Here is a 26066-nt window from a genome sequence, read left to right as displayed (position 1 = left end):
GGGATAAAATAGATACAGCAGGGGCAGACGCAGAAAAACAGGCAGAAAAAGACCATGAGAACACATGTCCTTGATAATTCAAAGGAAGTCAATATGTTCTCTAAAACTGATTAACAAGCACATAGAGATGTAACAATATTAAGTTATAGAAATAGATGGGGCACCTGGGTGGCTTAGTCAGTTAAGCGTCTGCCTTTGGCTCAGGTCATGATTCCAGGGTCTTGGGATGGAGCCCCACGTCAGGCTCCCTGCTCTGTGGGGAGTCTGCTTCTCCCTCTCCTCCCTGCTCATTCCCTATCTATCTCTCTCTCTATCTATCTCTAATTCTGTCTCTCTCTCTCAAATAAATAAATAATCTTTTAAAAAAGTTACAGATATAGTCATTATGAATAATAAAAGTAGAAATATTTAAGATAGGGGATCCTTTTTTTTTTTAAGATTTTATTTATTTGAGGGGCGCCTGGGTGGCTCAGTCGTTAAGCGTCTGCCTTTGGCTCAGGCCGTGATCCCGGCGTTATGGGATCGAGCCCCACATCAGGCTCCTCCGCTGGGAGCCTGCTTCTTCCTCTCCCACTCCCCCTGCTTGTGTTCCCTCTCTCGCTGGCTGTCTCTGTCAAATAAATAAATAAAATCTTGAAAAAAAAATTTATTTATTTGAGAGAGAGAAGGAGCGGTGAGGAGGGGCAGAGGGAGAGGGAGGGGGAGAAGCAGACTCCCTGCTGAGCAGGAAGCCTGATGCAGGGCTCAGATCCCAGGACCCAGAGATGATGACCTGAGCCAAAGGCAGCCGCTTAACCGACTGAGCCACCTAGGCACCCCATAAAATAGGGGATCTTATAGAGTAGAACTGGACACTGAGGTGGTACAGAAAACATGAATTTGAAATTTTTTAATATTTTATTTGTAATATTTTTGAAACAAAGGTCAACTTTTTCTGCCTCTCAGAGTGGCAAAGATTAAATAAATTGACAAAATCTGTTTGGGCAAGGTATTGAGAAATAGGCTTTTATGGACTGTTGCAGTAAACAATGTTTGCATATTATTACTAGCAATCCCACTTCTAGGAGTTTACTTTAAGATGATAATTTTTTAAAAGATTTTCTGCCCTTTCTTTCTTTCTTTCTTTCTTTCTTTCTTTCTTTCTTTCTTTCTTTCTTCCTTTTTTTAAAAGATTTATTTATTTGAGAGAGAGAAAGAGAGAACAAGTGGGGGAAGGCGCAGAGGGAGAGAATCTTCAAGCAGACTTGTCACTAAGAGGGGAGCCCAACACAAGGCTCAGTCTTATAACCCATGAGATCATGACCTGAGCCGAAACCAGAGTCAGATGCCTAACTGACTGAGCCACCCAGGTGCCCCCAACCTTAGATGATAATACAAAAAATGTCAAAAATGTAGGCACAAAGATGTTCAGAATTGTTTATAATGATGGAAAATCAGAAGCAACCTAAATGGCCTTCAATAGGGAACTAATTAAGTAAATTACGGTACAGACAATGTGATAACCTCCAATCATTATAAGTGATTTCTAGGTCCACGTTTATGAAAATGGAAAGGCGTCCATGACAAACTATTGTGTGATGATGTCGGTTGTTGGTTGTAAAATACCAATGTTATATAGAGCTGTATACATATACTTACATGTGTCTATAGGCACCAACATAGTCATTATGAGGTAGAATTTCTAATATCTTCTTTCCTAATTTTTCTGCTTAAATATTTTACAATAACTAACATTTTAAAATATAAAGCTAACTTTGAAAAGAGCTACAAAACCACAATAAGAGCATTTGCAACAGTTCAAGATTATACCCAGGCCTTTTGTATATCAACTACTTGGGAGAGATGACAGCATTTTATAAAATAAATACCATAAAGAAAAACACAAAGCACGCTCTGGCAAATGTCATAAGCAAACAAACAGAATGTCATTATCTGTTTTGAATGAAATCATTCTACCCAATTCTCTTGAATGTTTTTCCAGAAATAAAATAGCACACTTCTAGGCAGAAACCTAGACTTTTCACATCAAGGAGAGAAAAAGGAAAGATTCACTTACGTGGGGGTAACTTGCAGCAAGAAGAAAATCAAGCAAAATATTACCAAATGTCCTCTGACAAGTTAAGCCATATTCCCAACCTGGAGACAACCAAGTCATTATCACTTTTATTTTTCTAATTTCTTCCTTGAGCCTTTACCTGCCCTATTTATTAGAAATTTCATCATCTTCTTCCAGAAAACTTTCTTATACTTGCCATCTCAGTGCCAAGAATTCAAAGTTCAGTTGCCCACCCCCTAGGCCCAGGCAGAGGAAAATCTGAGTTTTGCAGATCAAGCCCAGCACCATCTCTCTAGGGCAGCCACCATGCCTGATGGATGCCCAGTTGTTATCCAATGGCTTCTTGGTTTCAAACACAGTTGTGTTCTACACCTGGACCTTAAGGTTATATCACCTTTAGTTCAACCACATGCTTGACCATTTTTTCCAGCATGACACTCTGCTAGAACAGATTAAGGAAGACCACAAATATTTAAGGCTTGTGCTGAGCCTAGTTCACCAGCCCAGATACATCCCCACCCAAATAGATAGATTACGTAGGTAGGTAGGTAGGTAGCTAGGTAGGTAGGTAGGTAGGTGAATGGATAGATAAATGGGTTCCCATTTGAGTCCTAGGTGACCTTTCCCACCAACTGACTTCAACTGGCTCAGAGCCATCTTGATTCATCACAAAAAGCCTCAAGAAAATGGAATCTCAGGAGTGAAAGGTTAGCAGGTGAGCCTCACTCCCCTTATTCCCAGATCTACCCACCTGCTAATTCAGTAACTGTCTCCACCAGCCAGGGTTCTCCAGTACAAAGTCTAGCCAAAAAAGGCTCTTGTTTAATGACCAGAGTAATGGATCCCTACTCAAATTACATTTGTATGACTGAGGGGCCCTTGAGTGACTCTTTTCTCCAGCCCCCAAAAGATCTACTCTAAAAAAGCTTGTTACAGAGGCTAACCCAGATAAGTGCTGGTAACTCCTCTGTTATAAAATCCTAAATCCTGGTTAACTAAACATCCTATTAAAAAGCTTTCATTTAAAAAAAAAAAAAAAAGAGGGCAGGGAAGCTGACTATATAACTTAAAATTTCCTCCTCTGTTCTTAATGTGTGTCAAGACCTACTCTCTTGAATCCGGCTTATTAATTCCAGAGACATGTTACATAACCAAACGGCTCATGACAATTACTTCTCCCAAAATGGTAACCGAGTGACCTGAGACCTGCACTATTATTATTATTAAAGCCTTTTGTATGATTATATTCAAGCATCCCAATGTGATCTAGACCTTACTTTTTTATTAGACATATACTTAGTATCTTTCCTTTGCATCACAGCAATACATATAGAGCTAGCCTCAGCTGGATGACTCCGGTTGAAATGTATGAGATATCAGTGGAGAGACCGGGAAAGTGACTGCTGCTGTTAAGAAAAAGTCTTTAAAACTTGGAAATAAGGGCAAAAAAAAAAAAAAAGTAGATAGCATGTCCCTTTACTCTCTTACTGGGTGTATTAGGTTGAATACACCACACACACACACAGAGCAAATTCATGTCCTTCCCAGAACCTCAGAATGTGACCTTATTTGGAAATAGGGATTTCGGAGATGTTATTAGTTAAGATGAGGTCATACCAGAGTAGAGTGCGTCCTAAATCCAATATGGCTGGTGTCCTTGGAAGAGAAGAAAGAGAAACGAACACACAGGGAAGAAATGCCATGTGATGGTAGAGTCAGAGATTGGAGTGATGTGTCTACAGCCTAAGGAACCCCAAGGATTGCCAGCAACCAGGAGAAGCTAAGAGAGAAGCATAGGACAGATCTTCCCTCACAGCCTCCAAAAGGAACCAGTACTGGAGACACCCTGATCTCAGATGTCAGGGCTCTTGAACAGTGAGAGGATACACTTGCGGTGTTTTGAGGTCCCCAGTTTGTGGTGATTTGTTACAGCAGCTCCGGGAAGCTTAATACACTGGACCATTGTTTAACAGGCTCATCCAAGTATTATTAACTTTTTTAAGGGATTGTCACTTTATTTGCTTTTTCTACTTACTATTAGACAAGAGCTCTGTCTCTGTGTAGTTACTGTTAACTTGTAAACCTTGTCCAAAAGAGATGCAAATAATTTCCATCTAGTAAAAAGGATAGTCCTAAAGGTTATAATTTTATTACCCTGTAGCCATTAACCAGCTTTATCTTACACTCAGCAAAGTTATATCAGAATGTCTTTTTGGTGAAGGTAATTCCTATTCCTCTAATTCTTACTGAACTAGTTTTACCCCTTCTCTAGTTCTCTCATTAGAAAGTTGAATGAAATCTTTAAGACGTCTTCATTCTATGCATGTATGGGAGTCATGTTTTCAACTTTTTTTGAAAATTATACCTTAACAGCACCAGAATCATGAAGGGCAAAACATCCTTTTGAGGTCATCTGATTCAGTGTCCCTCTAAACGCAGGAAAGAGTGCCTTCTTCCGTACATTGCCATAAATTTGTTCAGCCTATGCTTGGAGATGTTACTTAATGGGGAATTCGTGATTGTTTTAAGGTAACCCATTCATGGTTAGATATTTATTATTTGAAAGTTCTTTCTCAAACTGAGATACATTCTCTTTCCAACTCTTACCCATTAGTTTTAATTGTGTTTAACTGAGCACAGAATCTGACAGCCTTTGAGATATTTGAGGTCACACCCCTCTTGGTATTTTCTCCCCTGGGCTAAACAGAGATTAGATTAGATTGGATTCCATAGATTAGAGTCCTATGAGTATTCCTCTTAGACAGCCCTATTGAATTTGGAAGTTAAATTCAACAAACACAATTTTTGAGCTTCTGTCACGTTAGGCCCTGAAGGCATAGGAAGGGAATCACACCACCTGAATGGTGGAGAAAATGCTACATTTATAAACAAATCTCCGCAAGAACAATTAATAGGTTGGAAAAAGTCTCACAGCTTTATGGGATCCCATGAAGACCCAAGGGAGGGCATGATTAATTCTATCTGGGGGTTTGAGAAAAGCTGACTTCCCAAAGGAAGTGCTCCTTGAACTAGGTTCTGAAAGTAAGTGGAAAGTCTTTGGAAGGTCAAGGTATGATAGATATCTTGGACAGGTAGAAAAAAGTATGAACCAAAAAGCCAAGGGAAAATTCTCAAGTAGTCACAAGGTACCAGAGTGCCCTCCAATGAGAGCTGCAACAATATAAATGTATTTCATAAAAAAATAAATTACAATCATGGAAATGTAACTCATTACTAAAAATGGAGACAGGAGGATGGTGGTCTGCACAAACACCATAATCCTTGAGCTTTCTTTGTCAATCAAAAAAAGGGGAACATACGGGAAAGATACTAGTATTTTGGAGGAGAAAAGCAAAAACTTGAAGAAACAGTAATCAAACAGGAGGCAATCTTGTGTAATGATTAAAAAAATGGGATCTGGTGCCATGTTGCCCACTGCAAATCCCAGCTTTGCCCCTGGCTTTCTGCATGACTTTGAATAGGCTGCCTCAGATCTCTGAGATCAACTTCCCCATCTGTAAAACGGGGGAAATTAGCACACTCCAAGGATTATCAGGTTCATATAAAATCATCCATGAACACATGTATCATGTGTATGTGCCTGACACATACTAAGCTATCAGTGAAGATTAACCATTATTATTGTTAATTATTCTGTGATGGTAATATTTATTTTAAATAGAGATTTAAGGTAAGACAGCTGGAGATAAGGAGACAGGGAGAAGGAAAAGAGAACAAGCTGCTGAGTGAATATTAAATATCAAGCAAAGGAAGATTGAAAAGAAGAAAGGAGGGGCACCTGGGTGGCTCAGTCGGTGAAGCATCCGCCTTCAGCTCAGTGGGATCAAGCCCCCAAGTGGGGCTTCCAGCTCAGCAGGCAGCCTGCTTCTTCCTCTTCCCCAACCCCGCACCCTTCCCATTTCTCTCTCTGTCTCTCTCTCTCAAATGAATAAATTTTAAAAATCTTTAAAAAAGGCAAAGAAGAAAGGCTGAAGAGATAAAGATGCAGGTTTTGAGAAGGAGTTTGTATAATTCTTGATATGCACTCCAGGCTGTGTAGGGGTGAAAGAGAGAACTGGTTAAATCATGACCCTTTCCTGACCAGGCCACCTGGCCCTGAATCCTAGCTCTACCCTATACAGCTGTTACTTAGCTTCTCTGTGCCTCAGTGTCCACATCTATAAAATAGGGGACAATAATAGGTCTACCTTTTAAGGTGTTGTCTGGACCAAATGAATTAATACACATAACGTGCTTACATCGGTCCTGCACAGAGTAAGCACTTTTTTATTCCCTCTTCTGACATCATACTGTTTTCTCCAGTTATTTTAGGGCTTAAAGTTGAGATTCAAATATAACTGCACTGGCTAGATGAGCTTGTTTGCTTAATGTATTATTACACACCTAGTGTTGAAAATCCACATTAAAAATGAAAATGTATGGAAATACTATGTAAAATATGATGCTTTGGGATTAAGCAAATAAAATCACTTAGCATTTCTCTCCAAAGCATTTTTAGTGTTTATACCAAAAAATATCTGCGCTTTGCAAATATTGATTGACCTACAAAAGTTCTTAACCAACTCTTATGAAATTTGGAAATTCAAAAAACAGAGATGTTCATGGGCCTCTTGAAAAGAGGAAAATTTAGAAAAAATGAAAGCAAGCAGGTGGTTAATTTAAGAATAGAGCAGGGGCGCCTGGGTGGCACAGCGGTTAAGCATGTGCCTTCGGCTCAGGGCATGATCCCGGCATTATGGGATCGAGCCCCACGTCAGGCTCCTCAACTATGAGCCTGCTTCTTCCTCTCCCACTCCCCCTGCTTGTGTTCCCTCTCTCACTGGCTGTCTCTATCTCTGTCTAATAAATAAATAAAATCTTAAAAAAAAAAAAAGAATAGAGCAGACAGCTAGCTTGTTGAACTTGGGTAAACAGGTGAAAATATGTTTCCCCCAAATTAGACAACACATGAATGGGAGGTCTATGTTACTTAACATCATTAAATATTATTTAGTTTAAGAGGAAAAAGTTATCTATTCCAACCTGTACCCTGGATTAGATTTTCTTCTTATCTCCTCAGAGACCATGGTCTCTATCATTTTTTTTTCCTTTATCTTCAGCCTCTCCCTCTCTTCTGGTTCTTACTTCTCAACATACAAACAAATTGAAATCTTTCATGTGTTAATAGTAGAATTCTCCCTTGACATTCTATCCCCTTCCAAACGCCATCTGGTAAAACATCCTAATGGCTACCTATTCAACATCCATTCCCCCCAACAGAAACTCCAAATTGCTAGCCCACCAACTGCCCCCCACCCCCTGTGATTTAGGGAAAGAGGACTGCTTTTCAGTTAAGCCCTGATCAGTCTACATTGGTTCTCTTCCCTTGATGGTAGATGACCTAAGTGTGAACATGTGGCCAGGATCTCAGGTAGGCAGTTTCTAGGAAAGATTTCCACCCTCCTAGGAGTTCAGACATCGTAGGAGAAGGTTCCTTCCTGCTTTTAGATTTTGCCATTCCAAATAAGATGCCAGGAACTGAGAGAGCCATTTTATACCATGAAGGGAACTGAATTGCCACCCCAACAAGGATGGCAGAGCAAGGAGTTGGAAAGAACCTGGGTCCTTGATGAATGAGCCACCCCTGGAACAAACAACCTCTGTCTACCTTGACCCTGGCAACAGTGTAAGTGTAAGGGGACTCTGGTTCCCTTCTTGCTTGCCACCCACCCCAGTCAGAAGTGCCATCAAGGAACACAGGTGCTCTGAATAGCAGCACCAGCCCTCAGAGTACACTAATCAGAAGCAAAAGTGTGGTCACTGGGCAGGAGCTCCACAACACCTGTTTTCAAAAAATTATGTAGTTTCTGTCCAAAAGTCTCAAATGGTTCATCTCCCTCAAAAACTTAAAAAAAAATTATTTATTTATTTGAGACAGAGAGAGAGTGTGTGTGAGTGTGTGTACAAGCGGTGGGGGACGGCAGCGGGCAGGGGAGAGGGAGAAGCAGACTCCCTGCCAAGCAGGGAGCCTGACTTGGGGTTGGATCCCAAGACCCTGAGATCATGACCTGAGTTGAAGGCAGATGCTTAACCGATTGAGCAACACAGGCTCCTCCCCTCCAACAAATTTTGACATCTGCGCTAAGAAGAGAGAAAGGGAAAATGTATGGGGGGGACAGGGAAGACAATACTTACTATCGTCACAGTTCTAGTTCTTCCCAGCCCCAAATATCAACTTTGTTAGTCATTTAAGGGTTCTTTAAATCTCCAGCTACATCCCTCAGTTGTACCCCCAGTCTTGGCTCCACTAAGAAATGCTCTGGCTAAATTTGCAATGACATGTATGGAACTAAAAGGTATTACGCTAAATGAAATAAGTCAGTCATAGAAAGACAAATACCACATGATTTCACTCATATGTGGAATTTAAGAAACAAAACAGATGAATAATAGGGGAAGGGAAGGGAAAATAAAATAAGATGAAAATTGAGAGGGAGGCAAACCATAAGAGATGCCGAACTCTAGGAAACAAACTAAGGATTGCTGGGGTGGGGGGCAGTGGGGGGAAGGGATAATTGGGTGATGGGCATTAAGGAGGACACATAGGGGCACCTGGGTGGCACAGCGGTTAAGCGTCTGCCTTCGGCTCAGGGCGTGATGCCAGCGTTATGGGATCGAGCCCCACATCAGGCTCCTTCTGCTGTGAGCCTGCTTCTTCCTCTCCCACTCCCCTTGTGTTCCCCTTCTCGCTGGCTGTCTCTATCTCTGTCAAATAAATAAATAAAATCTTAAAAAAAAAAAAAGGAGGACACATAATGTAATGAGCACTGGGTGTTACACGCAACTGATGAATCACTAAATTCTTCCTCTGAAACTAATTAAAAAGAAAAGAAAGAAAGAAAGAACAGACAGACACTGGCTTTTAAAAAAGAGAAAAGAAAAGAAAAGAAAAGAAAAGAAAAGAAAAAAGAAAAGAAAAGAAAAAAACGCACTGGCTGTTTGACTCTGTGCCTCTTTTTCCTCATCCATAGGATTAGGATAACAATAATCACTTCTTAGAGCTTTTGTGAGAATTTTTAAAAATAACATATGCAAAGGGTTTAGCACAGTGCCTGGCACACACTAAGCACTCAACCAACCTGTTTTCTATGTGTGATGGTGACCCCCAAGGGGTGGGGGTCAGTATATGAACAAGCAGCAGGGAGGTATTCTCTGCATCTCGTACTTCTTCTTTTTTTTAAGATTTATTTTAGAGCGAGTGAAAGAGAGTATGAGTGAGGGGAGGGTCAGAGGGAGAGGGAGAGAGAGAATCCTCAAGCAGACTCCCCACTGAGTGTGGAGGCCAATGAGGAGCTTGATCCCAGGACCCTGAGATCATGATCTGAGCCGAAATCAAGAGTTGGCTGGTTGGCCGCTTAACTGACTAAGCTACCCAGGCACCCCTGCATCTCATACTTAATAAACCATAAGATTGGGGCCCGTGGGTGGCTCAGTCGGTTAAGCTTCTGCCTTTGGCTCAGGTCATGATCCAAGGATCCTGGGATCCAGCCCCACATCAGGCTTGTTGCTCAGTGGGGAGCCTGCTTCTCTCCGCCTCTGCTGCTCCCCCCACTTGTGCTCTCTTGCTCTCTCTGTCAAATAAATAAATACAATCTTTAAAAAAAATTTTAAAAATAAACCGATTGTGAAAGGTAGAATCAGCAACATGTTCACCTTATATTCACAAAGCCTGCCCCTTTCTTGGCACGTAGCATGATAACATTTTGATCATGGCTGGCTCAGCCATTTATGGAATAGAATTCCACTGGATTAAGTCAGGAGATTCCAATTCTAACTCCAGCATCGCCAATAACATGCAGTATGACTTTCAGAAATGTACTTCTTTTGGAGAGACGTTGTTGAGTGCCTGCTCCGTGGGAGGCACACCAGCTGTGGGGGTACAGTACTTAAGACAGCCATGGTCCTTACCTCCGTGGAAGGTAAGTCTAATGAGGGAGATAGACTGCATACAATGATCACATAGATAGTTACACTTGTGATAAGAACAATGAGACCATACAGAGGGACCTAAGGGTGTTTGGGGAGATAATTCAGAGAAGGCTCTTCTGAGAAAATCGACATTTGAGCAGTGACCTGAAGGATGAATTAGAGCTAGCCAAGTGTCAAAGGAGAGCAGGAGAAAGTGCTGCAGGGTATGTGAACAGCCCAAGATGGAAAGGAGCATAACACACTGTAGGACTATAAAAGGCCAGTGTGGCTGAGCTCAGGGAACACAGGCGACAGGTACATGAGACTATTCAGGAGCCGTTGGCAATGGGCCAGGTCATGCAGCATCATTTGGGCATTCTCACAGAATGCCTTTGTTGACTTTTGCTAAAGGCTTGAAGCTGCGTCCAACCAATTGATTGAAATGTTGGCAGTGGATTAAATCATACCGGAAAAAATTGTAGCATGAAAGGGCAAAGACCTTAAAAATGTCCTTTGGAGGTCATTAAGCAGCAGATGAGCAAAGTAAGGAGACTGGGGAACACAGGAGAGCAGCACAACACTATCACCAAAAGAAGTGTGTCTGAGGAAGAATTTTGCTTAGAGATCAAGTAAAACTAGAAAGGAGAGTGTCCTTTGGATTTAGTGATTATGGGTGACTATAGAAAAGGCAATTTCAGCGGAATGTGGAAACCAAGAAGTGACTGCGAGTTGAAAGACTAGAAAGGGGAGAGGGGCGTGGAGACTGGCAGCTCTTTTAACTTCAGTTATGGGGAGTAAGGTGGCACTGGAAGGGTGGGGTGAGGGGCAGAGGAAGGCTTGGGATTGATTAAATGCTGATGATAGGAATCCAGTCAAGACTGGACTCTGTGATACTGGGGGGAAAGTGGAGAATGGAGGGTGGAATCCGTGCTGTAAGGAAGTTTGTGCGTTTGGCGATGGAAAATGGAAAAGGTTTCTCTTTTAGGTAAGGCAGCAAAGTAATCTACTGAGAGGGGCGTTACTGGCGGGTGGAGTGGCAATCCGGCTGGGAGTAAAAATTTCGGACAAAGTGACTACTGGTATGAATGGACGCCTGAATGGCCGATCTGGCCAGGTCAAGCGCCACAGCAGGGTTCGTGCATCAGCAGGAGAATGAAGACCTGGGCCGAGGAAGAGGATCCATTAACAATAGGCGGCAGGGCCTTGGATGGAAGAACGCAGTTTCAATTCTGTTCTGAGGCACAAAGTGGAGACCTACAGATTTGAAACAACTACTCCCAGACAGGAAGAAGTCAGGCCGGCAGAACGTGGAGACACACAAATTTTAAACAACTCCTCCCTGACAGGAAGAGTCCTGATGGTTCTCATCCAGCTCCCTTTCCTGCAGGGACGCTGCAGTCCCTCCGCGGAGCGCCACCAATAGCGCGAGAACCGCAGAACACACCGCGGTTAGGTTTCCGCGCCCGCGGACTGCCCGCCCCCCTGGGGCCAGGCTGGGGCCGCCCCTTCCCGCCGGGCCTCGCCCGGCCCCCGCGCCTAGAACTCCGCTTCCTGCACTCCTGCCGACGCCGTCTGTCCCTGCGCCTCCTTCGCCGCCGACTAGCGCCCTCTGGTCTAACGTCACCGGCGCGGCCGCCAATGAGCTGAAGAGGAACGGGCTGCGGCGTGAAAGTGACTGCAGGAGCAGCCAATGGCCGCGAGGAGAGGGCGGGCCGAGGNTTTAATCTCAGCCTCTGTCTCAGAACAGAGGGATCGTGGACCTTTCTCCACTGATGTTCTGGCCACTTTAACTCTGTTACTGTTGGTGCTAAAAAAAAAAAAAAAAAAAAAAAAAAAAAAAAAAAAAAAAAAAAAAAAAAAAAGTGCGCCCTGGTGTAAACTGCACGCGGGACAATGGGCGCGGCGTGGAGGGTGCGCGCTCCGCCGGCCCGCGCCCCGGCTCCTGTGCTTCTTCCACCCCGGGCGGTGGTCACCGCTGCCACCCCTGTCTGCTCAAACTGCAAGGGCGCTCCGTCGCCCCGGGGCGCACCAGGCGCCTGCGGCGCGTCCCCGGAGCGGCCACCTGGCCACGGGGCCCCGCTTGGCCGCCAGCTGGCCGCGGCGCCGGCGATGGCTGGGCACAGCCGGGCCACTTGGCCGCCTGCCCTAGGTTAAAGGCGGCTCCCCCGCCGCGCCGCGAGTGCCAGCTCCTCCGCGCTGGCTGCCGAGCGGAGCGGCGGGGGGGCCGTGGGGCCACCGGCCGGGGGGTCCGGGGCCACCGAGCTGCCACTTCCCCGCGCGGGTTTGGAGTTCAGGGAAGCCGAGCAGGTGGCGCAGCTGCTGCCTCACCTCCTGCGAACTCCGCGGGGCTTCTGGTCTTGTTGATGTTTTGACTGTGGTGCGTGTGTGTGTTTTTCTTTTCTTCTTTTTTTTTTTTTAACCTCACACAAAAGAAGGGAGGAGTTAGAAAAAAAGATCAAGCCAGCGCGCTGTGAATCATCCCACACTGTTATCTGTGGGAGAGCAGATGGACGGGGAGAATTCCTTGAGGAACAATTACAGTAACGACTGACTGGATCCCCTCCTTATCTCCTCTCCCAGCAGTCCTGACCATGCCTGGCGCACCCCCAGATGGATGTGGGGTAAAGTGATGCCGGCTGACTTAGATGGGAACATGGCTACAAGATAGCAAGCTGGAAACTTTCTGGGACAGCCTAACTGAATGTCAAACCACACGCAGTCATTCTTGCTCTAGGCAGGCATGGCTCTTGCTTGTTACTGAATTAAAAAGAGGAAAGGCTATCACAAGAGGAAGATACTTTGAATAGCATTTTTCCCCCCAGCTCTGCCTGGTGAAGAGCAGTGGAGATGGCCGGCTCCCATACCTTGAGGGCCCCAAGAGAGGAACAGCCAGCTCAAGTCTCCAGATGCTGGGTCAGAAATGATGGTGTTCTTTCATCTGATTTCCAGAAGCACCATCTCATCTCAGCCTGGCAGAGGGCAGCTTGCGTTTGGGTGGATTGTTACTGATGAGGTAGAAGGGTCGGCTAGAGGCCAGCAGGCCTGTCCATGCATGTGGAGGAATATTCCATAATAGGTCGCTGCTGCCCATGTTTCAGGGCGAAGCCTTTAGGTTTAGTCTCACCATTCCTATTTCCTGCAGTCCATGGCTGCTGTGTCAGCTGTCACTGGGTCCCCAGGGTTCATAGCTCCATGACATTTGTTTTGGGAGGTGGGGTCCTTGTTTGAGGTCTTTTTCACCATTGATGATGGATTAATTTGTTTTAACCCCCTGCCTATAGAGGCTTCACATTAGAAGTTTTGCGAAATTAAGAGTAAAGAGCCTTTTGTTTTATTCCAAATTCAATTACTTCTAGGGCCAGTTAATTCTGAGCAGTGCGAAATGAGCACAGGAGTCAGAGAGGTGTCAGAGCAGCAACTCTGTCACTGGTCAGACTGGCTGCAGCACCACTTTGGACAGAGCCTGAGGCCTCCATGAGGCTCCCTTCTTTTCACCTCCTATGGTGAATTTACCATCCAGCCACACCCCGGAGCCAGGGCTCCCAGGCAGGACACCTGGAGGAGAGGAATGGGACAGTGCAGCTGGGGACCTATCAAGAGAAAAATGGAATGTGGGCCCTCCTATTTCATGGCCTGCGTACAGAAAGAGGTGGAGGGCCGGGTCCACCTGTCTGTACCACCTCACTTTGGCGGGACTTCTATCTGAGCACTAAGTCTGGCTGGGATCATCACAGAACAAAGGCCATTTCCTGTGGGAGCAAGCGAGGTTGGGAACAGGGTCACTGTGTTACACTCTGCAGGACATACAGACACCAGCCAAGCACACAGTGCCCTGGGTCCATCCAAAGAAGGGCACCCTTTTCTCAGTGATATGAGGACACAGGATGGGCTACTGCTGGCCTGGGTTGGGAAGCCCATCTGCAGGAATAAAGAATTGGTGGCAACATCGGTGTTCCCCAGACGGGAGATGGGGGACGAGGCACTGGGAGCTAGTTTCTCCAAAATAGTAACAAGAATGGGAACTAATTGTTTCCATACATTCTCTCCTCTGACCCTTATGACAACCTCCTGAAGTATGCAGTGGTACCCTGTTGTGCCAATGAGGAACTGATCCTTAAGGTCTCAAAGGTAACAAGTCCAAGTCGGCTGCCTCCAGAGCCTGTGTTTTTAACGCCTGGGTGACACCCTGAGAACTTTGCATAGGTTCCTAACACATGGTAGCTTTTATTGCATGTGCTAATCTATAGTACTCCTGAACTATTCCAGTGTATACATTAATCATCATGCCTTCAATGAAAAGGGCATTTTCGAGTATTTTCAGGGAGGGCAAAGTAGTGAGAACCTTGGTGACTTGCGAGGGAAACTGCAATGAGGAGACATGAGCCCAGCAGAAAAGAGTAAGAGGGTGAGGGATGGGGCAAACTGTAGGTTCCCTGATGTCCCTGCAATAGAAGAGGGGGAGATCATTCTGAGATTGACTCAACCATCCTGCCGATGCTCCAGGAGTCCGGGCCTGGCCACCAGGGCACTGCAGATGTTCGGGTCCAGTCTGCCTTCCATATATCTGGGCTGTGGCCTGAGCACCAAAACGATTCACCTGTATTACAAATAACCTGAAATGAAAAGTGGGGCAGGACAGTGAATTTAGGAGCACAGATATCGCTTGCTTCGTTATTCTTCCCATATGGGTATTGGAACCTCACCATAGCCTTTTATGAAATAATATTCAAATATTTGGGCCTAAAGCCGGTAACATCAAAATCAGCTCTGACTTTTCATCAGCTCACATCTCTACTGTGCACTTAAAACTGATGTATTTTAGGGCACCTGGGGTTGCTCAGTCGGCTAAGCTTCCGACTCATGATCTCAGCTCAGGTCTTGATCTCAGGGTCATGAATTCAAGCCCCACATTGGAGCTCAGTGGCCAGCATGGAGCCTTACTTAAAACAACAGCAGAACAAAAAACTAATGTATTTTCCTCTACATTAATTTTCCAAATCCAAGAACACTTTTATTTCCTCTGTATTAATTCGTGGTATCTTTCTCACTGTATGGGCTTTGTGATTTTATTTTCACATTTTTGTTTGTTTTGCATTGCTTTTTTAGTAGCAATTTCTTTAGCCGAAATGTAGATACAGTGATAGGGACCTGCGGGGTGAGCTATATTGTATTTGCAGCTGTAATTTGGATATCACCAATGGTCTGTCTTTCAGTGGAAAAGAAAAAGGCAGCAGATAGCAGCTGGACTCTTTCCCCCAGCACTTGCTGAGAGTGTCAGTTACGTTAGGTGGGAGAAGTTTGAGGGACCAGCAGTGAGAGAGACGCAGAGCCTTTCCTTTCTGGATTGTAAATCTGGACCTCTTTCCAGCACCTGGAAAGGGGCAATGTTATCAGAGGATGATGTGTCCCATTGACTGTTGGATCTTTCTCCACATTCACTCAGATAAAAGCCTATAGAAAAGATGCCTGTGACCTCAGATGGCCTGTTTGGCTGACTTATTGATTCCATCACGTGGGGTATTCCCTTGGAAGCCTGGAAACAAATACATCTAAACTGCCTTCCCAATCAAGGGCTCTGGGATTCTCTTCCATCCTAGCATGAAAAGACTGGGGGCCAGGTCCCTTCCTAGTGAAGACAATAAACCAAAACACTAAAGGAGATTTTAAGAAATAGTTCTGTGCCTGTGCTTTTACCCTTCTTAAAGAAAGTGTTTGAATCATAGTTACCTCCCCTGAGCATTCATTAAAACCAGAAAGCAGTTCTAAGCACTTAGGTTGGTATCTTGTTTAATGACAACTATGTAAGGCAGAACAACTATCCCCATTGTAGAGGCTAGGAAACTGAGGCCAGACAGGTTACGTAACTTGTCCAAGGTAACACAGGATTGGAACCTGAACAGTTTGAGCCAAACAGGATTCTGGCAAATGCAAAGAAAGCACCTGTTGTCGGTGCAGTGAGGATAGGGACAGATAAAATGTGACTCACAGGGAAGTTTGATATTTGGGCAAGTTCCAAGGCAGGAAGTCTGGCATCTCTCACCACTGGAAAGTTCTTATGCTTTGCTGAGTGGCACAGAAAGTAGACTCCAAAAGGGCAGTTGACACGTGCAAGGCCACAGAACTAATACATGGCAAGGAGGGGAGATAACCCATTCTGACTTTAACGTTTTGCCTATCTGCAAAAAAAAGTTAAAAAATAACATTTTTAACTTGATTCTTTCATCAACATTGAAGGTCATATTCTTACCTGGACTAGCTTCCCCTCTTCTCCTTTAAGATTCAGCTCAGCCCTTTCTGGATGAAGGTATTGTCCTAAACCAATCAGTCTACAGTGTTCTCTCCTTCCTCTCTTGTGTGTGAACCTCTCAGCTGGCCTTCAGTCGTGGGCCCTGCCTCATCATCTGTGTTAAAACCTCTCTCCCGGATTTTCGTCTAACTGGCATGCGAGTCTGAGCTGTAGAGCGACTGTAAGCTCTTTCAGAATCAAGACCATGTTTTATACCCTAACACACACACACACACACACACACACACACACACAATGTGCTAAGACCCAACAAGGAGCATTTATTGATTTCTCTTGGTTGGATGAAGCAACATGGTAACTTTTTTTTTTTAAACTTTGGTGTAAACTAGTTCAAAGACTATAAAAACAACTTGCCTTATGGGGTTGATATATGCAGGATTCCCTGAAATCAGTGTTTCTTAAGATAATGCAGTATTGGAAACCCAAGGGCTTCCGGTTTGGTAGGTTGCAGATGGGCCCAGAGAATTTACATGTGTCCCAGGTGACTCTACTGACCACACCCTATAAACTCACCGCACAGATGGCTGTGTAGTTCTTACTCGCTTAAGGTACATGTGTTCGCTGCAGAGACATTCCTAACAGCGTGTTGATGCATATTTGTGTCTCGTCCTTTTTCTTGCAGATTTCTAACCAGCATAATGCTGGAGCGAGAGGCTGGCAGCGGGCAGTTTGCAAAATGGCCGAGTTGGACGCCAATTTGGATCACATCATTCCATCTTCGGTTCTTCCGCCTTTCTGGGCTAAGTTAGTGGTGGGATTTGTTTCCCTCGTGTGTTTTGCACGTAGCTACGATGGAGATTTTGTCTTTGATGACTCTGAAGCTATTATTAACAATAAGGTTCGTATCGTTAACTCCTTTTTGGTAAACTTATGTTAACCATTTGCCTGTTTCTCATGAATAATCGAAGTTTGTGTTGAATAATTCTGTGTTAAACTTTGGTTAAGCGTTTGCCTGGGCCCCAGTGGTGTTCTAGATTTCCCACCTCTTAGGTCGCATTTCCTCGATTTAGGGCTTTTATTGCTCGAAGCATGGTCTCCAACCCCTGCCCAACCTCGAGCTGTACCCTCACCACGTACCCTGTCCAAGGCCCCAGTCTACACACGTATCAGAGAGACCATTTCTCTCAGATTGCTAGGCAAGGAAGGGTATTGCAAGACTTTGCAGACTAAGTATTTCAGGTTTTATGACAAATTTCCAGAATTCTAGGCCACAGCTGTTCTCCTCGCCCCCCTCCCCTGGCCCCAACATGCATTTGCTGCAGTGATGGACGAGTCTGATCACGGGCCAAGAGGTGCGTCCTCAGCCGCAGGCAGCGGGTTGGCTGCTTCTTTGTCCTCTGCCGATATCATCAGGACAGCCTGCCGGCAGCTGCTGGAGAATGAGGAGTGTGCTGTCCGTGGAAGCTGCCGTTCCCGCTCATATCTTGTTTGGGGACTCAAATTTGCTGAGTTTGCAAAACCCCAGCCAGTTTTGCTCACCAGTGGGTACTGTATCGGTGCCGGAAAAATGATACTGTCTTTCGCTAGCTGGGGGAAGGGAAGAAAAAGATTCAAGTGAGCTAGAAGGAAATGGGAACGAGAAACTTGGATGTAGGGAGAGCCCAGAGGAGAAAGAATGCAGAAATGGCTCAGATGAGTGTTTGGGACAACCCGGTGACTCGGCAGATGCTTTATGTCTGTGCCTTCACCAACGAAGAGAACCTGAAGGAATATACTAATCTCTTTCTCTCTGGTAAATGCAACTGTAGCAACTCTTTGCAGCACTGGGGTAGCTCTTAGAATTTTCAAGTCATGGATTCTCCCAAATGAGGGGGAAAAAAGTCATTTTCATATCGAAAATGTTGAGAAAAATTCTCTGTAACCAGCGTGTGTTCTGGGGGGCGAGGGTGGGGTGGGAGTGGGGGTGACTTTCGCAGGTATTGTATTTGCAACCTATTATCTGTACTTGATTTTCTCTATTTTGATGACACAGACAGCATCCTTGAGGTTTGTTTCTAATTCAGGTTCTTCCCTTGTACTTTTCCTCGAGTTCACCCCAAAGTTACGGCAGCGTTCGTTTCTTTTTTAAACCATGCTTAAAAGCAAAAGTGGTTAAGTTTGTAGCTCCCGGCAAGCACGTCATGCTGGTGGCTTCATCGCTCCAGAGCTGCTTTTCTAACAAGAATATGAGACTATGACTTAATTTTAAAGCCCGTTCTTCATTTCGTCAAGAGTTTCTTGACTCTTTTACAAAGTGGAGGACGTAGAAAGTGTTAACTTCGAACGTATGTCGAAGAACACTGATGGACAAGGCAGGGGAAGGCATGAGCTCTGTTGTGTGCTGGACGCCCCGGTATGCGGTTGTAATTCTTCCATCTGCATGGGGTAAGGCAGATGAAGCCATTTTGTGGCTCTGCTGCCCATTGTCTTGGCAGTGTTTTCTAGAACATCACACTGTGCCCCTTTGTTGACTTGCTAGCCCTCCTCTTTTCCTTTCCTGTTTAATGAAAGGCTCTGCTCTGTTCCTTGGCACTGTGCCCACAGTAATGTGAAACAGGCTGTTCCTGGGTTTTATTGGTGTTAAAGACTGTTTTCCAGATGCTTCCTTGTAGTGTCGAGTTGCCTTTTTTCATTGAGATGATGATTTTCTTTGAGACAGTGGAGTTAGCAGAATTTCAGGCACACGTCTTTTCCATAAATCATGATGAGGAAAAATTGACCTTTCTTCCTGTTGGGTGCCCCGCTGTGTGTAGGCTACCCTCATCAAATATTTAGAGCTTCGTTGGTGTTCATTTTCTGCTCAAATGGAGGGAAAGAGCCTCTGCCCAGCTCCTTCACAAGCGAATAAGTACTTTTGGGACAATGCAAAAGAAGGTAGACTTCCAATTTTGTAACCGAGCAAACCAAATTAGTGGGTCAAGAAGGTCCAAGACCTTCATGAAATATCGAACTGACTCTTAGAAAAGGGGTCAGTATGCTCAAGAGCTCTGAAGCTGATACACAATAGAAGTGAAATTCCCCCTCAAAGTGGGCATCACGTGACCAGCTTTGCCTCCATCACCTATCCTCAAGCCTTGCCCTTTGAGTCAGTAGGTAGTGAATCCTTTGCCCTTCAAGGTAGTAAATACTTCCTGAACTCCCCCGGGTGCTATAGACCTGGGTTGCCCTTCTGGGCCAGCCATATTTGACGCATTTCTGCTTGAGGCTTTCCCCACCTTGGTTGTTAGAAGCTGCAGAGACTGTCCAGGTGGGATGCAAATGCACGTGGAGGCAGGAGCTAGTCACACAAAGAGGACAGGGTCTGGAGGTGGCTGGGCAGCCTCAGCAAAGTGTCGAGTGGTGTGATTTGTGGGTGTGCTTCTGGCTATGGCGCCCCAAACCCGGGAGCCCACCTGGGAGTCTGTGAGCCTTGCCGTCATCTTTAAAGCATTCCTTTTTTGCTCATGTTAATCAGAGTTGATTCTGGTTCCTGCAACAAAGAGTCTTCACTGATACACTGTGTGGTGCTTAGCATGTCATGACTGCTAGTTGCTAAAATACTCCTGTTTAGTTATGCTTTAAAGAGAAAATCAACATTCAACTTTTGTTGCTTACTCTATAGTGCCTTGTCTGCCTCTTCTTGGTAGACACACTTTAAGCAATTTAGTTTTACATTTATTTTGTTAAAGATTTTATTTATTTATTTGAGAGAGTGCATGTGCACGTGAGTGGAGGGGAAGCAGAGGGAGAGGAACAAGCAGACTCCGCGCTGAGCAGGGAGCCTGCCATGGGGCTCGATGGCATGACCCTGAGATCATGACCTGAGCCAAAATCAGGAGTCAGACACTTGCCAACTGAGCCACCCAGGTGCCCCTAGTTTTACATTTAAATGTTTTTTAAAAAGATGCATTTTTAAGCATTCTGTAGTATAAAACCAAATTAAATTACCTTAATAGTAAGATAGGTAAGATATTTTTAATATTTAGTGATTTTTATCAGTAAAAATTATGTGGAAGTTGTTTTTTCTTTAATTTTTCTACCTGTTGAGCTCATGATCAAAAATAAACAATATATGCTTGCCCACTCATGTTTTAACCTGGCTATTTTAGGGAAATTACCTTATGAATGTGAAAGAGCTATGGGATCCATTAGTTCATTCAACATGGATTAAGCACCTTCTGTATACTCCCTGCCCACACAATGTGGCCTGGGCCTCCTTACCCCTCAGTCCCGTGGGGTAGACAGAGGGTAGTTAGAGACTATAAACCACCAGTGTGCCAGACACCATAAGGACAGGTACGAGATGCCTGGAGACCCAAGGAAGGGGAATTGCATCAGCTGAGGAAGGTCACAGCTCGCTGGTTGAGGTGTGAACGGCGGGAGGAACTGGGCTGTGACGAGCTGAGGGGTAACTGGCGGACACCTGTGTGGGCAGAGCCTTTGGGATCAGTGGCAGCAGGTGCTGAGTGGAGTAGGAGAAAGGTCTGAGCCTGAGGGAGATGAGCAGGCAGAGCCCAGCAGGAACCAGAGCGCCGTGGGCTGGGGCATCCCCATCAGGACGTAGGCTTTGTCCTGGGGGAGGAGGGGAGCTATCGCAGTGTTTTAAGCAGGGGAGATCAGCCTGGAGAACATGTCACAGGGCACAGTGGGCCCCTCGGAGGCCTGGCTGTATCCTAGGTGAGAGATGATGGTGGTTTGGGCCAGGACTGGTGGGAGAGATGGAGCAGAGGGGAATGCGCAGCTCCGAGGAAGAGCTCATGGTGAGGGCTTTGACACAGGATTGGGGATCGTGACTCCTTTGTTCAGAATGCCCTCTGCTGCGTTCCTGCAGGACCTCCGAGCAGAGACGCCCCTCGGGGACCTGTGGCATCATGACTTCTGGGGCAGTAGGCTGAGCAGCAACACCAGCCACAAGTCCTACCGCCCTCTGACCATCCTGACTTTCAGGTGAAGTATGACAGTGCGGGCTGCACGAGATGCTGTCCCAGGTTCCATGCGATAAGGCTTCCAGTGCGGGGGAGCCAAGTCCCCCAAGGATCCTCAGGGAGAATAAACCACTCACTCATATGGGTCTCCAAGAAGTGTGTGCTAATCCCAACTGTTAGGAATAGGTCACAGGAAGATAGAATGTGCATGAGGAAGCCTGACTCCAGGGCTGGCTTTGCCAGTACGGATCCTAAGAGTGGAAGTTTACAGAGAAGGTGAGCATTGGCCCCTGTGCAAGGATGACATGCAAATTAGTGAAATGTTCCATATTTTGCACATCTCTTGGAGGTTGGGCCTTTGCTGGTTAACACAGGAGAAACAATGTGAGTCAAGGCAGCTTGTGGCATCTAATGAAATTGTGGGTTTTTTTCACTATGAAAATAATAAGGTAAAAATCTTCCTACCATTACCAAGTCAATGTACAGAAACAAAATAAAGCTAAAAACACACTCACCCACCTCCCCGTTTGCATTAGGTAGATTTATTCACCTCACCAAAATTCCCACCTGTAGCTGTTTCTCAGGTGCATTAAACGTGTGTACAGATCTCTCAGAAGCACAGAAATGAATTAGAACTGCTGGTAAGTGAGCAGCAGTCAGGAATAAGAATCCCTGACAATGGGAATGTGTTTTGTTGGATGGAAGGCTGATGGACGAACTGTCAGGGAGTGCTTCTGTGTTTTTGGATAAGCAAGTTACGGGATTATCTTAGACCCAGGTCCCTATGGGGAGCCAAGAGGAATGTGCTACGTTTTATCGTCTTGGCCTGCCCTCTTGCCTTTTCAGCGCTTAAAAATCTGTCCAGCTTTGCTTTTCCTCGCCACATTATCTCCCATTCCTCTGAGATTCTCTTCTTGTCCATTTTTCCCTCTGCAGTTAATTATGCTCTCACCCTTTCCTCAACCTTCCTCGCTTGCTAGGCGTTATTTATCTTGATGTCACTTTCAGCAAACTTCCTCTTCTCCCTAGAATACTATTACTCACCAGCCTTTTCCTGCAGATGGTTTGCGTTTTCTTTTGCACGCTTCTGCGCATCTGGTGTGAACCCCCTTCGCTTACAGGATTAACTACTATTTGTGTGGCGGCTTCCACCCCGTGAGTTTCCACGTGATCAACATCCTCCTGCATGGTGGCATTTCTGTCCTCATGGTGGACGTCTTCTCCGTGCTGTTTGGCGGCCTGCAGTACACCCGTAAAGGCCGGAGGTTGAACCTGGCGCCCAGGTCGTCCCTGCTGGCCGCTCTGCTTTTCGCCACGCATCCGGTGCACACGGAGTGTGTAAGTAGTGTCCGTCTGTCCATCCGTGGCGTCTGTCCTTGTGTGAGGACAGGGAGCCCGTCGTATGTTGGCTCATTCCCTAAAATTCAAGGTTTCCCTTGAGTAGTCTTACCGCGGTAGAAAGGATACGGTGCTACACACTGCCAGACACTTGAGACAATTATGTGTGGATCCAACAGGCCTCTCGTAGGAAAAATGCCGAGTCCCGGGGCTGGGGGGGGAGACTTTGCCATCACCGCATAGTCTGATCCCTGCTGATGCTTTCTGTTTCCCTTATATGACCACACCGGAAAGGGTAAACGGTGAATATTGCCTGGGTTTGGGGTCTAAAGGCCAGAAGCTAGGAACCTGTCTTCAGCGAGGTGTCGGACGTAATCTTCCTACCTTTGCTGAGAGCGGTCTAGGGGTAGAACTTGGAATCTCACACTGAGGAGATGCGGCACACCTTGAGCTGCGCTGGGAAGGTGTGGTTCCCACCCTGTGCTGGGGACTGGTCAGGAGCTCTCCCACCTTCCTTCTCCTCTTCTTTGCCGCCTGGATTCTTCTCTTCCCCTTGGAAGACTCGGCCCAGGTGGCCCAGGTGACGGGGCACAGGGGCCTAACCTGCTGTCCTGCAGGCCACACCTTTATTCCGTTGAGCTGCTGCTGAATATATTTGGTCCACACTGTGTTGGGATTTCACTAGATGTGTGGGGATTTCAAGAACCACCCTACTGCCGCTACCCTGGAACCCTTTGAAAATGAAAGCCTGCATGTTTGCTGAGGTGAAAGATTTGATTTGAGCCATTCATTCTGTGAGCATGAAATAGCTAGTATAAAATACTGCATGTTCCTTATTACTTCTCTGCAACAGATTTCTGCATTTCGTGTGTATTCAAATCCCCACATTTAACCAAACGTATTGAGCATCTTGAAGTGAGTTTCAAAATATTGAACAGAATTCCTGCTTTTAGCGTCTGCTTTTGTTAAACTCTGTTCTTCGGTATTAAGGGGATCGTAGAGTTGTTATCACAGTCTTCTCCTAGTATCTTATCACTTTAAAGCTTTTTAAAAAATTCTCATAATGTTTTACTTTAGCAAATTCAGAGGACTGACAATCTGGAAACTGTTGTAAAAGATTTGTTATAGACTATTTATATAACTGTGACCAAATTAGAATTTGCTTCCATGTGAGTCCTCCTTACGGCTTAAATATTTGTTGGGGCCCAGAGATATTGTACGCGTTGATCAGAAATAAGGGGATTTCTGGCAAAGAGAAGGGAATATTTGAGAAAATCTCTTCATCTCCCCCACCCCTCCTCCATTCCTTCAAAGTCATTCAAACTCAAATTGCAAGAAAAAATTATGGGTCATTAAAATTAGCATTCTTTTTTTTTGAGATTTTATTTATTTATTTGAGAGAGAGATAGCGAGTGCATGAACAGGTGGAGAGGAAAAAGGAGAAGCAGACTTCCTGCTGAGTGGGGAGCCCAGTACAGGTCTCAGTCCTAGGACCCTGAGATCATGACCTGAGCCGAAGTCAGACACTTAACTGACCGAGGCACCCAGGGGCCCCAAATTAGCATTCTTAAAACAAATAATTTGTATGTTCATCATTCACTGTTCTGGCAGATAGGGAGATTTCCAATTCTTCCTATCTTCACCCCTCTGTTATCCCCCACTCTGCATTTAACCCAGGTTTAAAAATAAGCAAAAAGCAGGACCCAAGGAGCTAGGTGGAAGGAGAGCCCTTCGAAGCCCCCAGCCTAGTGCTGGGGAAGTAGCCCTGGGCTGTGCACTCTGGACCAGGGTCCTGCATGATGGCCCTTGGCACAGTGCCCCCAAACTGAACAGCGATCTAGCGTGAGGACTGGGGGTTGGGTGGTTATTGTGCTTCTCTCCACATTTATTAAGGGAAAGCAATGGCAGCATGGGCCCCTCTAGGTTTTAGTAATATACATTTCTTTGTATTACATTTATGTGTTTTGTGTCTTTACACCTTCTTGATATTAGGATTGAGAATGTCTTTGCCCACTGCAAATAAGAACCTGCATTTCCCAGTCTCCTAGGGTGACCAGCCATCCACTTGGCCCATTATTAAGGGGGTTCTGGGACATGGGACTTCCCACTTTAAAACTGGGACAGTCTGGGGCGCCTGGGTGGCACAGCGGTTAAGCGTCTGCCTTCGGCTCAGGGCGTGATCCCGGCGTTATGGGATCGAGACCCACATCAGGCTCCTCCGCTATGAGCCTGCTTCTTCCTCTCCCACTCCCCCTGCTTGTGTTCCCTCTCTCGCTCGCTGTCTCTCTGTCAAATAAATAAATAAAATTAAAAAAAAAAACAAACTGGGACAGTCCCAGGCAAATCAGGGTGAGTTGGTCACCCTACAGACTTCCCGCCTCCCAGTCCCCAGTGGGTAATGAAATAATTATAATTAGTGTTTTTTGCTCTTCAACTGATACGAATGTCTCTCGTTTTCAAGTATACCACCCCAAATCAATCTGGGGTATTTGTAGGCCTATAAGGCCAGTCATGAGGGAGGGAGGGAGGAGAGCTAAGGGAGGGGGTTGCCTAGCCCTCAGAATAGAGACCCCAGGGACACCAGTGCCACTGTAGGTTTTCCTTTTCCTCGAAGTATCAGTAAAGATTTCAGGTTGCCTGGATTTAGTATCAAAGAGGGAAACTCAGGCCTCCTCAGGAATTCTGTCTGTGCGCAAACCCATATTTTAATGCTGAAGGCATTAGGTAGGGAAGCATTCCCCCTCTCCCTTCCTCTAATTCCTTCTCAACAACCCCTATGCAAATTATTCCTAGTGGGGAAACAACTGTGGATTTGAGGAAATTGCAACGATTTCTCTAGAAAACGCCGATAATGAGTGTTTCCAGTTATCTTTGTAGAGGTGGAAACATTTGCCTTTCTTCCCTCCTAGGTTCTTTGGTTGGCCTCATAATTAAATTGACATAAGACGGGTTAATGGGAGAAAAATTTAATTTTTGGAGCCCCATAAAATGTACTGGAGCCCCATAAAAATATGAGATTCAAAGACGTGTCCAAAGCAGGAGAGTTTTCTAAATTTGTGAAGAATTGGCAGGACAAAGGGGTTTGGGCTTGGGGTAGTGAATTACTGAAGTAACAAGGGTTGTTTATATAGCCTTCTCAGGCCCTAAACTCCCTGTTTCCGGGGATGAGGATGCCTTCTACTCTCCTGAGAAAGGGTGGGTGCTTTTCATAGCAGAGACATATTTCCTGCTTTCAGGGGGACAAACAATGGTCAGATCATACTTCTCAGGAGCTGGCTATTTCTCAGGTACCTTAAATTCAAAATAATCAGTATGCCCAAGTGCCATATCTGTGGATGGCACAGTCTGCTCCCTTTCATTTATAAGAAAAAAAATAGCCTACAAAGGTGATTATAAAGACCTTTGCTTGGAAATACATACTATGCAAATGTTAAAAAAGAAAAATACAATCTCTCTATAGTCTTGCCCATTCCCCAAACAAGTGGACTCAGTGCTTCCTTGGATAGCCCTTAAA

General features: G+C 45.3%; 1 protein-coding gene and 1 non-coding gene across 3 annotated transcripts in view; both read left to right on the top strand.

Moving 5' to 3' along the window:
• The first annotated feature begins 16877 nt into the window (after window positions 1-16877).
• TMTC4 (transmembrane O-mannosyltransferase targeting cadherins 4) overlaps window positions 16878-26066 on the top strand; it is a 55104-nt gene continuing 45915 nt past the window's right edge. The window contains exons 1-3 of one of the 2 annotated variants that reach the window (XM_019794777.2): window positions 16878-17169; window positions 21121-21236; window positions 22336-22552. In XM_019794777.2, the coding sequence (XP_019650336.2) occupies window positions 16921-17169; window positions 21121-21236; window positions 22336-22552 (582 nt within the window). In that variant the 5' untranslated portion in view covers window positions 16878-16920. The remainder of the gene's footprint in view (window positions 17170-21120; window positions 21237-22335; window positions 22553-26066) is intronic. The other variant, XM_011219242.3, reaches the window with a different exon arrangement.
• On the top strand, window positions 21444-21549 carry LOC117803154. Its single transcript, XR_004626856.1, has one exon. It is a non-coding gene; the product is annotated as a U6 spliceosomal RNA (small nuclear RNA).

This window comes from Ailuropoda melanoleuca, chromosome 7 (genome assembly GCF_002007445.2).
Source record: "Ailuropoda melanoleuca isolate Jingjing chromosome 7, ASM200744v2, whole genome shotgun sequence".
NCBI lineage: Eukaryota > Metazoa > Chordata > Mammalia > Carnivora > Ursidae > Ailuropoda > Ailuropoda melanoleuca.
This window is presented reverse-complemented; position numbering and strand designations above follow the sequence as displayed.